We start from the raw sequence: 13,904 nt of genomic DNA on the forward strand, positions 1-13,904 counted from the left end.
TTATCCCCTGACCTCCTTCATGTCTCTGCTTCAAAAGGCTCTGGCAGAAACCCAAAGATCAAGGTCCTTAATGAGCTGACAGATGACTCTGATGAGAAATCCAATGCATCAAATACCCATACTGTTGGGAATAGCAGAACCAAAATTCCAGCTCCAATTCAGTCTCATGATTATCCCCTTCAGTGCGTGGAACATTAGAGACCTTCAATCAAGCCTCAAATGTGATGAGGTGCAAATCCTTATGAACCAAAATCACTTCCTTCTTGTTTGTCTGTATGAAATGAGAATCAGGGCCCTAAACCTTCATAATTTGTTGCAAACAATTCAGGTTGACTAGAATGTTTTGTCAACTGTGATCAGGTTCCTAAAGGAAACATTAGGGTGATATGGGAACCTTCTGTCATTAACTTAGTAATTTCTTATTGAAACCAGTCATATGGTGCATAATCTAGTCTCTATTTGAGCAACCAACAACACCTACCTCACTGTTATCTGTGAGGTAAAAGGAGGCGAAAGAAGAATCACATGGAAGTATGGAACAATATCATACATCTATCTGACAGAATCTCAGACCTTGGATCATAGCAAGGGACCTCAATATGATTATATATAACAATGAAAAATGTAGTGGAGCTGCCCTCAATAGAATTGATGTCAATGATCTCAATCAATGCGTCGGAGACAGTTTCCTTTGGATCTTAGATTCATTGAGAATATGTACTCGTAGGCCAGCAAAGGGCTGCCCAACACCAAGATCTGCGCTAGAATTGACCGTGTCCTCATCAATCTCCCTTGGATCCAAGATTACCCCACACCTTTCATTGAATTTCAGAATCAAAACCTCTCTAATCACACATCCGTAGTGATAAAATCGGGTGCCTCTTGTAATAGGGACCTCAAGCCCTTTACCTGGCGGGAAGATGTTTCCCTTTTTGAAGTGATCGAGCGATCTTGGAGCCTCAGAGTTCATGGAAATACCAAGTTCTTCCTTGCTTAGAAACCCAATGAAACGAAGAACCAAATCAAGAAGGGGAACAAAAATGCTTTTGGGCCGATTGACATCCAACTTTGCCTCATCCTGTGCCAACTTGATGACATTGAAAAGAGTTCCTATTTCAGGAATGCACCTCGAAGAAATTGAGGCCTCTCAACATAAAAGAGTTCATATTTCAAGCATGGACCTCAACTTAAATGGATGAAGGAAATAGAAATTGAGAGAGAGAAACAAGCATTAAAAGAATAAGAAAGAAATTGTGAGAAGGGATGATTTGCTACTAAGAAGGGTGATGACAACTTTCAACTGGAAAATACGACGACCTTATAGATTGATTTTCTTTGATGTGGCTAAATCCAATGATAGAAAGCACTAGTTGTTTTTATTATGTATGTTTTGGCTAAATTTGGTTTCAACTTTGAGTGGAAGAAGATAATACTAAAAATGCTTGATAACAGCTAGTTCTTATCAATAGTGAGCTGAATGGTTAGTTTAGATATACGGATCTAGGTGACCCTCTATCGCCATACCTATTCATTTTGGTAGAAGTCTTAAGCAAAGGCATCCATAACGTTTTGAAAAAAAAAAAAAACTAATTTCTTCCACGTTGCTAGAGGTTGTGTTCACATCAGAAAAAAGGAAAGCTAATTTCTCCCACGTTGCTAGAGGGCGAGCCTTGGCGCAACGGTAAGATTGCTCCATTGTGACATGGTGGTCACGGGTTCGAGTCACGGAAACAGCCTCTCTGTAAAGCAGGGGTAAGGCTGAGTACATCTAGGCCTCCCCAGACCCTACAATAGCGGGAGCCTCGTGCACTGGGCCGTCTTTTTTTTTTTTTTTTTATTTGATGCTACCAACTGTTTTGGTTTCTCGAGGATGGGGTGCACTATTTGGGACCTATCAGAGATTCTTGCACTATCTTTTTAGCCTTTCAGGCTCCGTGTATCATTCCCCACACATCTAAAGAATTAACGATTTTCTCTAGACTCAAAAGAGGAATGCTATTTCCACCCCTTTCATTATTTGTCTTTACTTGGAAATGGCATGGCTTCATTAAGTGCTTCAAATTGTGAAACTGAAATTGTTGTAGTCACTTCTACTCTTGGATTTAGTTAAGTATCATAGAAAGATTGCATCAGCAACATACAAAGCAGAATCTATGATTTCCATGATGTTCATTTGCATCTGAGAATATCACAATTTAGATTAGAAATGAGTTGCCTATATAGCTATTGTAATTGCAATTGCAAACTCTTGAGGGTGTGGTGTGATGATAAAAGGGTGACACTCCTCTTAATTGTCTTTAGACTATTAAAGCCCTGAAATCATAGTTTCAAAATCCCTCATATCATCAGCGACTCGTCCAAGTCGACTCTCTTTTACCTTGGCTGCGTTATTGTTTCCACATTTCCCCCTACAAGGTCAATCAAAACTCCTTTGTCTCTCCTGAATTATGATCATGTCAATAGAGTACTTAACCGTGTCCACTGAGTACTCGATCACATTGTGACGAGTCAAATAGGGTTTGTTCTGGACATGTTTTGGCCCACAACCACATTTTGAAATGCTGCTTGAAATTATATGGGCACAAAAATAGCCTTCATAACATACTCTCTTCTCTCTCGAGGAGAAAACAAAATGTGGGATACAAAATATATCTCAATCATCGTTGATATAGATGGTTTCTTGCGTAAAGAGACCACCAAAGACCTTTCTCACCTCCGGCTTTGGCTTCGGCTCTGCTGGTGGTGTCTGTTTTGGTTTTGGCTTCGGTTTCGAGACTGGTTGTTTGATGACAGCCTTCAAGGACGGCAATGTTCGAGCCTTTGCTTGACCTCGTACTGTTGCAATCTCTGCTTTCGGTTTCTCGTCTGTCTTCTGAGAAACAGCAGTTGTAATCTGAGAACTAAACTTATCCCAAGAGAACCCTTCTCTCAATCCTTTAGCCTTACTCAACAGACTCTCCAGAGAAGTCCCAGCGGCCTCCGCTCTCTCGCGGGCTTCTTTGGCAAGGCTGGAAGCTAGCGCTTCTTGGTCTGATAGTTTCTTCACCTCTACTTCTAGCTTCTGCGTGGCATCTGCTGCTTCACGGGCTTTCTCGGAAGCTCTTAATGCTTCTTCCTCTGCTTTTGCCTGTGCTACAGATTCTGCGTATGCTTTCCTTCTACCGTCCTCAGGAATGGCACTGAAAATAGTGACATTAAACATCATTTAAAAAACACAGTAGCACTATGTTTTTAATGAATGCTTGAGGATAAATGACAATTTCAAAAGATTGATTACCTGAAAAGCTCGTTCATGGGCTTTGAAGGCGCCGATGGATCCGTAGAAACTTCAACAACCTGAAGAAAATTCATGATGCATACAAGTTGAGTACATTCACTTCTAAGAAGCCATGGACCCAGCTCATTATTAGGAATGCAGAATTTTAACTGCTATTTTCATATTTTGATCAACCTAAATACAAATTTGACTATTGGGTAGAAGGACAAGACCCAAGTGGGTTTTGGAAAATACTTCAGGTTTTAGACATCCTATTTTTTTACTGAGTTTTAGTATTTAGATACAAAAATACAAGAGTATTCCCTTGTCTAATGATATTTGCACTACCATGGTTTGATAATGAGACAAACTCACCATGTCTTTTCTTTTTTAATTGACTGCAGAGAGCTTTTTAGGAATTGTAATAACTTTTGACAGCTGGTTAAGTAATAAAAGACAAGGTGAGTTTGTCTCATTTATAAACATGGTAATGGGAATATTAGTAAACTCTTTCTTTTTCCTTTTCTTTTATCTTTTTTATTAGGAATTTGCTAGGGACCATGGAAGAAAGGCATTTCACAGCTGGTTGGTGCATGTGAGGGCAGCCACACAGGCTCACTTTTCAGCAGATGTTGTCTTATTCAATAATTCATTTGAGGTGGCTACTCTCACATGCAACAGCCAGCTACAAAATGCCTTTCTGCTGTGGTCCCTAGCAAATCCCTTTTTATTATTTATTTACCATACATCTTCAATGAATATCATATGGAAAATGCTAAAAAGAATGTGTTGTTATGCTCCTTCCTAAACGACAATTTTTGGAGCTACTTTTATTTTGTGTACATCATGATCAAATCCATTGATCAGAATGGCAACCCTAAATCCAGCCAAATGGCGCTGAAAGGAGCTTGGAGGATGACACTCGGCCCCTAAGCTATCAAGCATCATTTAGGGGCCGTTTGGATATGCGGATTTTAGAATCCAGGTTTTTAGTTTTTAAACAGTGTCAAAGAGGGTTCATGATCAAGCAGCTGATGTCCTGATAGCGTTTCTTGGATTTTAGGTGAGAGATTCAGGCTTTAAAGTTCTCTCCTGCATTCTGAGATTTCTAAAACCTAGAAATATGGGAGGATCTGCTACTCTATTGCTGATGGAAAGAAGGGCGCGAAGTAAAAAACCAGTCAAAAATCTCGGATTCTAAAATCCGCATATCTAAACGGCCCCTTAGTCTATCGGACCTAAAGATTGCCTTTTAGCATTAATTGATTATTAAGTGCATTCAATGGTAAAAAGCAATATCTAGGATATACAAGAAAACCTGTATGTAAAATCAAGACAGTAGATCTTGTAGAACATCACCACCAGGCGACCCCACATGGTTTTGGTCTCATTCAAAACAGACAACCTAAGCATAAGATTCATAGGGGCCTACAAAAATCTAAGGGTTTAGCATTTTTTGGTGGAATTGGATGCACGCCATAAGCTCGGAGAGAAGTCAAAAAGTAAGAAGTCAACAAGGAGGAGACAAGCATTGGATTTATCAACAACTAAAATTCTCTCATTATCAACAACTAAAATTCTCTCATTCCGGTAGAATTTGGTTTGAAAGTGAGGAGATAATATGAATGCCACTAAATAAAACAATTATTATGTAAGAAACATGTTGGGTGGGAGTCGAGTCTCCTGAAATTTCAATGCAATATTGGCAAACCCAAACACTGCCTAGGTTTGAAGGATCAAGGACTCAGATCATACCATCAAAGGTGATCCGATCTGGTAATGACTAATGAGGCAAAAGTGGGGCCCAAAATCAGAAAGAGAAAATACCTTGTTTTCCGCAATCGATGTGTTGGAAAAAACATCAGCAATCAGTGACGCTATCTGTGATTTCGACACCTGAATAACAGAAAGAAAATATCAGAAACTGAAATTCAAGAGAGACTCAAAAATAAATCCTCTCGAAGGACCCAAAAAAAAATAAATGACATAGGCACCGTCATATTTTAATAATTGCACAAACTAAACTTGTCTTTTCTTTTTTAAATAACTTATGAGAGCTGTTGGGAACTGGAATAACCTTAGACCCCTGTTTAAATAATAAAAGACAAGACGAGTTAGTGCAATTATCAAAACATGGCAGTGCCAATATCAGTTTCCTTTTTTCAAATTCTTTTAAAAAAGAAAGAAACACGCATTCAAAATCGCACCCCCATTTACATTACTTTGTAGTCGTAAACGGCGGAATTCCCTTCCGGCAATACCACGACGTTAGTGGAATATTCCGTCGAGAAATCCTCCGTCAAGCTTGCCTTTATCAGTGTGTACCTAACGTCCGTCTCAACCACTTTAGCCAAGAATTCCGTCAAAGTTAACGGCTGGGAACGGGAGAAGAGGTTTGAAAAGAATGAGGTGATTCCGCCAAGGACATTGTAGGTGGAGTTGCCAGAGATGAACCCGTTTTCGTAGATGACCGCCACGTGGCTCACGCCAGCCAGCTGTGCGGCCTGGATTACTTGGAGGGCGTCAGTGGTTGTTACTTCGGAAGTGGGCCCGTTCTCCGATGGCCCGATCGTCACGACCACTTTCCCGGCGTTTCCGATCGCTTTGGCGATGGATTCCGGGTCTTGGAATGTGGATTCCACGGCGTTTAGGCGCTTTGATTCTTGGGAAGAGATTATCTGTGTGTAAGAAATTGAATATTTGAAGACAGAAGATAATTTGATAAATGAGAAAAGAGTAGGTACTAACTTATCTACTCCCTAGGTTAAAATAACAGTTTGGGCCACATTATTTGAGTGATCCAAAGCATTCATTTGATGGCCCCTCACATAGATAGAGTGTGCCCAAAAAATCAACTCGATATGTCTTGTGGAGGCAAAAATAAACATGTATAAACGTACACAAATCTGTCCAGAGAAACGCGTTTATTTATCTTTTATACTTTAACACTCCCCCGCACGTATGGCCCATTTGGCAAACACGTGGCACATGTGAGTCCCACTTTGGGCTGATCATGGATTTTTGCTATCAGTGAGAAAGGCGTTATTTATCTTTTATACTTTAACAATCAATACTTTAATGAGGGAAAATCAAGAGGAAATTAATGACTTTTCAAAACAAATTGAAGATTTTGAAGGTGACAAGATTGCGCTAGTTGAGATTCTTTGAAATTATTGAAGAACCATTTATTACCAAAAATTAGTAATGAAAGTTGGAAAAAAAAAACACTGATATTGATCCAATGGACAAACTTGGGTCTAGCTTATGTGCCCAAATAATGTCCAACAACATTGGAATTCTTTGGACCCATGGGTCCATGGATAACCTATGCAGTGGGTCCCACTTAACGATGATCTGAGCAGTCTATCTGATAGGCCTTTCTTTGTATAACTTATGACCCAACAATGAATTCACTCATCCAACTTTTAACATAAAAACTGTACATATTCTGTTGTTGAATATGGATGGGCAAAAACTAATATAGCCAAATGATTCACATTTTTAGCATATTTTGTGTTATATGAGATCCAAGTCATGCTCTATCAGATGGACGGTTCTGATTAGTTTATTGTGGGACCCACAGTGTCGCCTCCTTGTTTTATGAAGCATTCCTCAGTAGAAAATGACCAAAATAACCTCAATAAACCCTGCATTGTGGTGACCAGTAAGGCCACTTTTGGATACACACAAGATTTAGATTTGGATTTCTCATATTTGCAGTTGAGATTTGGAACTGGTTCGGATCCTTCGATTTCCAAATCAGCTACAACAGTGAAAAAAATCCGATTTCCAAATCTTTTATGAGAGACATTAATTGGAAATCCATATTTGTGTGCAATTACCTTCACCTCGCTGCTCCTCGACCTTGCTGCAGTAACAGCAAGACATCCCTCCCTCTGTCGCTCCCTCTCTTGTACAACATGAGCGTGAGGATGATTGACGTATTTTGTATCCAAAACTCAAATCCAAGTGAAAAGCATGAGGTATCCAAACGTGGCCTAACAGCTGGTAAAAGGATTTTTAGGCAAAGGAGGAAAATTTTCCTCTTTGAATTCTACCACATTTGACCCACGTTGTATGTTAATTTTCCAAGCAATTCACCAAACCTGACCCACATTGTTTCAGATACTAACCTTGTATGCTACAGCAAGACGAGCCAGCTCTTGTGCGGCGCCAATTTCCGGCACACCGGCCCTGACGGAAAAACCTTGCCGGAGGAGCGTCTGGGCGATTCGAATTCCAGACAATCCAGAAGCCCCTGCCACAAATACTGTTTGAGGATCCTTTCGCCGAGGATTCGCAAACGATAAGGCCGAAGATGGCTGGCTTACGACCGGCACAAGAGAATTCACATCTGGGATCTTTCCAAAGTCGAAAAAGAAGCGATTTGGCTTGCTTGATTCATTGGATTGGTTTTCATCATCGCCTGAAGAGCTGACCCGTTTTGCATAAACAATCAAAGAGGGTTTTGGGTTTTTGAAGGCGCGTTTGGAAAGAGGTGGGGTGGTGTGGAGAATGGAATTGGAGGTGAGGATGGAAGCCATGAGAAGGAAACAGATGAGCTTCCTTCAAGTCTAGTCTAATACTCTTTGTTTTTAAGTTTTTGGAACGTTAGCAGGTGTGGAGGAAGGATGGATGGTTTTGCTTATCTGGATCGGGATCTTCACCATGTTGGACCAATGGCGTTGTGCCATGTCAAATCTGGTTATCTACAGAGAGGGCTTGGACACCAGACATTTTAGTGATACTTTTGGGGGCATTGGCCCCATTAGAGAATGAGACTCAGATGTTTATGACGATAGAGGGCGAGTGGCTCCCATTGGTGCAAATATTATGAAGCAAGCCTTGGAAATAATTGGAAAATGTCTGCGAAAACTTAAGAAAAATCTAGAGAAAAAGGAAGCATGTATTTATATTTACAGCATCTATACTGTGCAAATCTACATATCTTCTAAAAAAGACACACCAGAAAGTATAGAATCAAAGAATGATGGGCTAAGTACACATCTAATTTCAGTTTTCACTTTTCAATATGATGACTTCTTCAGTAAGTTTTTTTCTACAACTAACAAAATGAAAGAGAAATGGACAAATAATCCATGAAAAAACATGTTTAATATGAGAAATTGAGGTTTGATTCAGAAAAACCCACATTTGATTAAAAAAATTAGTTTTTTCGAGTTCTTGAGAAATTTAAAGAGTTGAGAACAAGACGCAATTTTGTAATTTTTATATTGATGGGAGAATCTTGAAAAAGCGATCCTTCTGACTCAACAACATTCTTCAATGGAAATGTTCTTTGTTGGCTTTCATACCACAACTCAGCTCCGCACTGTCATAAACCCAATTTGCTAGGAGGAGCCTTCTTTATGCCTTGCTCGAATTGCATGAGTTTTCTAAAAATGTTAGCGAAAGAATAACTTTTTTAGAAGTTAATAATTTTTTCCAATGTTTGATAATAAATAATTTTAACAGGCGGAAGGTTTTTCCAAGCAAAAACTTTAATTTATGATGATATCCCTGACGTTATAACCTTATCATCATCTTATAAATTCTGGAAAGCAAAAGAAAATCCTAGAAAAATAGTTACTCCTAGAAATATTTTTTCTGGCAATCCAAACATGGCCTTAGTTTGGTTTAATTTGCCATGTTGGTTCATTGTCCCACAGTTTATTTGTCAAACTTGGGGAAAACATGTTGGCACGGGTTTGGATTGCATGAATTTTTAGGAAAATTGTTAAAAAAGAAACCATCCCAAAAATTCCAATTCTCAACCATCTGTTCACCCACAAGATAGATAGGTTGAACCAACGCAGTTCAAGTTTTATTTAGAGGGAGGGTATACCATATCTCCAATTCCCTCTAAATTGTAGAGAGGAACACTTTTGTCACGATAAAAAAAATCGGCCATGAATGACTGTTTCAGCAAAATCCAAACAGGGCCATGTTGTCTAACATCTGAATGAGAAATAATGTCATAAGATAAAACCATTTCATAAAATAAAACCAGCACTAGCAATCATAACTAATAAGCCAGCAGAAGAAAACCACAGAACCAACTTCAGCTTTTCTTTTTGTTACCAAAGAACTGTTCAATTGATTTCATTATCGTATCAACACTGGTTTAATCTCTCCGGAAGGGCCCAATGCTTCCATTGAAACCCACAAAAGCGGCCGAGCCCTCGTAGACTAAACCCAACAAGAATTTTAGTTTTCTGGGTCCAAATCCCAGTTTATAGGTCTATCCATGATGAAGTTTTCTTCTACTATAGTTCGATTTTCCATAACTAGTACGAGTTGTAACCCAAAGCAAGCACTCAAGTAGGCTTTGATTAAGAAAGCTGATATTGCAACAAGAGAACATGCAAATCCGGCAAGATGAGAAAACATTGCAGCACTCACATCAGGACTAGGAAGCAATGCAAACTACATTTACATTATCCTTTCCTTCAGAAATAATGCTAGCCCAATTTACCAAACAATTTGGGGCTCAAACCCAACAGCCATAATGTAACCATCTTAGATTTTTTTTTTTTTTCCGGATGGCAATGTACGCATGTTAGATGTTAAAAGTCAAAAATTTAAAAACTTACAAACTACATCTGAATTGAAGTGGGATGTCAGATCAGCATGGGACCAATAATACCCCGTAACTCTGTGGTATTGATGGAGACTTGGGTTCCTCCGAAGGGAGACTGGTCATTGTACTTTCTTATACTTGATTACATTCTACTTCTTTATTGACTTTACTATTCCAGACATGTGCGACAACACATGTCACTAGGCGTTCGATGTATTAAGCCATCAATGATGGCTTTCTTGCTTATATGATGGTTTTCAGTTACATATTTGTGCTTATTCTAGCATTTCCCAAAATTTCATCATTTGCATATTTTTTTTAAAGATTAAATTTTTTTATCATCTGCATATGTTTCCATACGGTTCTGTGATTTTACAAGATTTCCACCGAAACCAAAATGTTTCCATTTGTGCCGGCCGAAACCGAAACCGAAATTTAAAACCTCGATGCCAAAAGTTCTGCTTCATTAGCATCGGTTCTTCTCATAGTTGTCAAAGTAGGAAGCGGGTGTGAGAAGGAATCAAAAGTAGGAAGCCTAATAAAAGAGAAACTGTGGGAAGCAAAAAGCAATAAAGAGAATAAAGACAATGTGGGAAGAATCAATGAAAGTCAGCATTAAGCATTTAATAAGCCTCATTAGAAGTAAACAAGAAGTAAATAGAAAGAAAAGGGTTGTAGTTGGTTGGGGAGGAAGCGTTAATAACAAGTAGAAAGAAATTTTCAAGACAGATTAGAATAACAAGTCTTAGGAATTTCATTTATACTAAAATGTAACTTTTTCAAAAAAGATAAACTTTCATTTGAAACTTCAGATGAGTGATCAATTTGAAACTTCAGATGGGTGATATATGCCCATCTAATAGGATACTAAGGGATAAAATGCCGGCTTCTTTTAGTTTATGTCCAAACACTAATGACCACACGACACCAAAACACACTCAATTTATGCTGGATGGAGCATATGGAACAGGATCACAACCACATCTATAGCGATCCATAGGTTATAATGGAGGATATGGACAGTTCCTTAACTAGTTTTCATAGAATGCCTACACACCATCTGGCTCCCATTTTTTTAATGGAAACATGATTTCAATAAAAGATAGACGCATGAATCACATATCTATGGAACTAGATGAACCAAAAAAGAAAATACTCCCCACTACAGACAACAAGTATATCTAGCTAGTAAAACCAAAAGACCATATCCACCCCATCTCTAGCAGAACAAACAAACAAAAAAGGCTAACAGACACTCCCTATGGAAAAACAACAGATTCAAAAAAGCACTGCAGGACAGAGATGATCTCTGCTATACATGATGCTCCAGAAACAGAAAAATGCCTCATAGCCCCTGTAGTGGGACTCAATTACTGCGAGGAGAGTGATTCTCCAATTTCTAGAAAGGAGCACTCCCATAATCACGCTGTCACGAGCCTCTCTGAAATATCATTTGCACATCTTCAAATGTGACCTCACTCGAGGATTCTGATATCCAATCCATCGATAAGGTGCTCCATCGCTTGACTTTCTCCATTCCGGGGAAGCTACCTACCGATGGGACCTTAAACCAGACATTACCCATGTCCTAAAAGATGCTGGAATAATTCCGCATAAGTCAACTCTTTTAACCATCATGCTTAGTCTCCAAGGATCTGGGGAAAGTCTCTTAGCCAAGCTGAACGCAAATCGCCCTCAACGATTAGATTGCCTGATACGTCTTCCTTGAAGATTTGAAGACCCACCAGCAGTGCCAAAAGTCACGCTTCATTAGCATCGTTTCTTCCTGCTGAACCAGGAAATACCTTAATACTCACCACCGCTGTGTTTCTAAAGACCACACCTAGGCCAGCAGGGCCCATGTTTCCTCTCGAGCTTCCGTCGGAGTTCAATTTTGAAGTGTTAGGGGGACAGGGAGACCATCAGGGTGCTCTAAGTCGTGGGGCTCTATTGTAGGCTCTCTTTTTTTTTTTGAAAATTGACAAAAAAATTCATTGATACTGTGAAAAGGTACATTGGGGACCAGAGGTCTCATCTACGATTACATAGTATCAATAAAGCATGGCCAGAAGCATACTTCTAAACCATGGAGATAAAAGATAGCAAATAAGCAAAAAAATGCAGCATTGCATCAATCAGCACTGTGCCCACTTCAATTCCCCTCTTTTCACTAATCTTCTCAACCAACAAACTTCTAACATCAACCATTTCACTCCTACTTGGTGTACAAAACCTCCAACACAACAAACAGCTATAAAAGGCTTCCAGGAAAAAATGCCTCACAAAGCGAAAGACAGTGGTCTCTCAAGCCATTATGGGTCTCTATCAAATGATTCTCCCCACCTGGAATACATTGAAGCTCACCGACTGGACCATTGTGCAGGAAAAACATAAAGGCATCCCGCCCAAGGTTACATGGAACGTGGTTCATTCCGGTACGCGGTACGGAACGGGTACAAGGTACGTTGGTAGCCCGGTACGCGGTACGATGAGGGTAGGCTAAGTCGGTTCGCTATTTCAGCTCGCGGGTCAATTTGGATCGCAAATATGGGTCGCTCCGGTACTCTATATATATAATTTCATATATTTTTACAAGAATATCATTCTATAGTCCACACTATATACAATTAATAAACAAAATCAAAAACCTCGCGTATGCCATTCATATATATATATTCAAAATGAAAATTTCAGTTTCAATCCAATCCATAATATATAAAATTTGAATATCTCCAGATATCACTAAATCTGGGTCAATTTGGATCGCAAACAATTTCAATCCAATCCATAATATATAAATTTTGAATATCTCCAGATAACTACCCAATTCTGAAATAAAAACATAAAAGCATGAACAAACTAATAAACTAATGTGCAGCTCTCTTTTCCTAATCCATCGAAGTGTTCCCTCTCTATGCATCTCTCTGTTTCCCACAGGTTGCCATTTTTGGCGATCTGGGTCGCAAACGACCCAAGTTTCGGGTCGGCGACCCCGAATTGCGGGTTTGAGGGTGGGAGGGGGATCCCGGTAACATTGATCCCGCCTAAGAAAACAACTTCTTAATATCAGATTCCCAACAATATAATTAAACTGCTTCAAGGAAACAATCGAAAGACCATGGTCTCTCAAGGCAATGTGGCCTCTTTCAATTGATCCACCTGGAAAGCAATGGAGATCACCAACTGGACCATTGTGATGGAAAACATACAGGCATCCCGCCTTAAAGAACAACTTCTGAACCTCAAAATTCCAAACTAGAACAGAAAACTACCACACACCATCAAGCACCAATTCTAGACAATTGTTACTTTATGATCCACCTGAAAGCAATGTGGCCTCTTTCAATTGATCCACCTGGAAAGCAATGGAGATCACCAACTGGACCATTGTGATGGAAAACATACAGGCATCCCACCAATTCTACAATCCTCTCCTTCTAGACAATTGTTACTTTATGAAACTGGCCACCACTAATTCTTCCACCCGAAATTCCGAAAAACCAAACTAACCAGAGGTCCAGAGCCCTCCAACAACCCTAAACACCTAAAGACAGACCTTCCAAAACCTAACTTTACAACCAAAGACATTACCCAACCAACCAGATATGGCAAAGTACAGAAAAACGGCACAAAAAGACCCCTAATAAAAAAACTATTTACATAGGGGGATTAGACTTTTTAATTAATGGGATCAGAAGGATCTCCCTTGCCCCCACGCCCGACATTTACTAACTTCCTCTTCCTTGCTCTGAACTTTAGCCCCCTCTTCCATGAGCCTCCTCTTTTCCTTTTCTGATTGCTCGTCAACTCCAGTTCCAAAGACATCGCCTATAGCAAGAATTTCCTGAGCAGTAATAATGTCTTCCTCAGCTTGAAGGCTCCCAGCCTCCCCTTTTTCTTCAGCTCAGATTCTCATCGCATTCTCCTTTCCTTCCTTTCTTCTTCTAAAGCCTTTTGAAAATGCGGGAGTTTATAAATTGGAATACAAGCTTTCTTAACATCTCTTTTTCGTGTTAGACGAAAAAATTCTTCTGCATTCTCTCTAGCCGTTTTTTTAAACTCGTTCCA

The 13,904-nt window shown here is 39.5% G+C and overlaps 1 protein-coding gene across 1 annotated transcript; it reads right to left on the reverse strand.

The window, feature by feature from the left end:
* Positions 1 to 2,551: 2,551 nt before the first annotated feature.
* Positions 2,552 to 7,944, reverse strand: PTAC16 (plastid transcriptionally active 16). Its single transcript, XM_077382820.1, has 5 exons — positions 7,390 to 7,944; positions 5,479 to 5,934; positions 5,084 to 5,152; positions 3,278 to 3,336; positions 2,552 to 3,179 (listed from the first exon to the last, which is right to left on the reverse strand). The coding sequence occupies exons 1-5, from the start codon at positions 7,798 to 7,800 to the stop codon at positions 2,654 to 2,656; spliced, it is 1,521 nt and encodes a 506-aa protein (XP_077238935.1). The 5' UTR covers positions 7,801 to 7,944; the 3' UTR covers positions 2,552 to 2,653.
* Between the last annotated feature and the right edge of the window lie 5,960 nt (positions 7,945 to 13,904).

Source organism: Tasmannia lanceolata, unplaced genomic scaffold (genome assembly GCF_043159265.1).
Source record: "Tasmannia lanceolata isolate RefF3 unplaced genomic scaffold, GAP_Taslan_0.1 ptg000006l, whole genome shotgun sequence".
NCBI classification, from domain to species: Eukaryota; Viridiplantae; Streptophyta; class Magnoliopsida; order Canellales; family Winteraceae; genus Tasmannia; species Tasmannia lanceolata.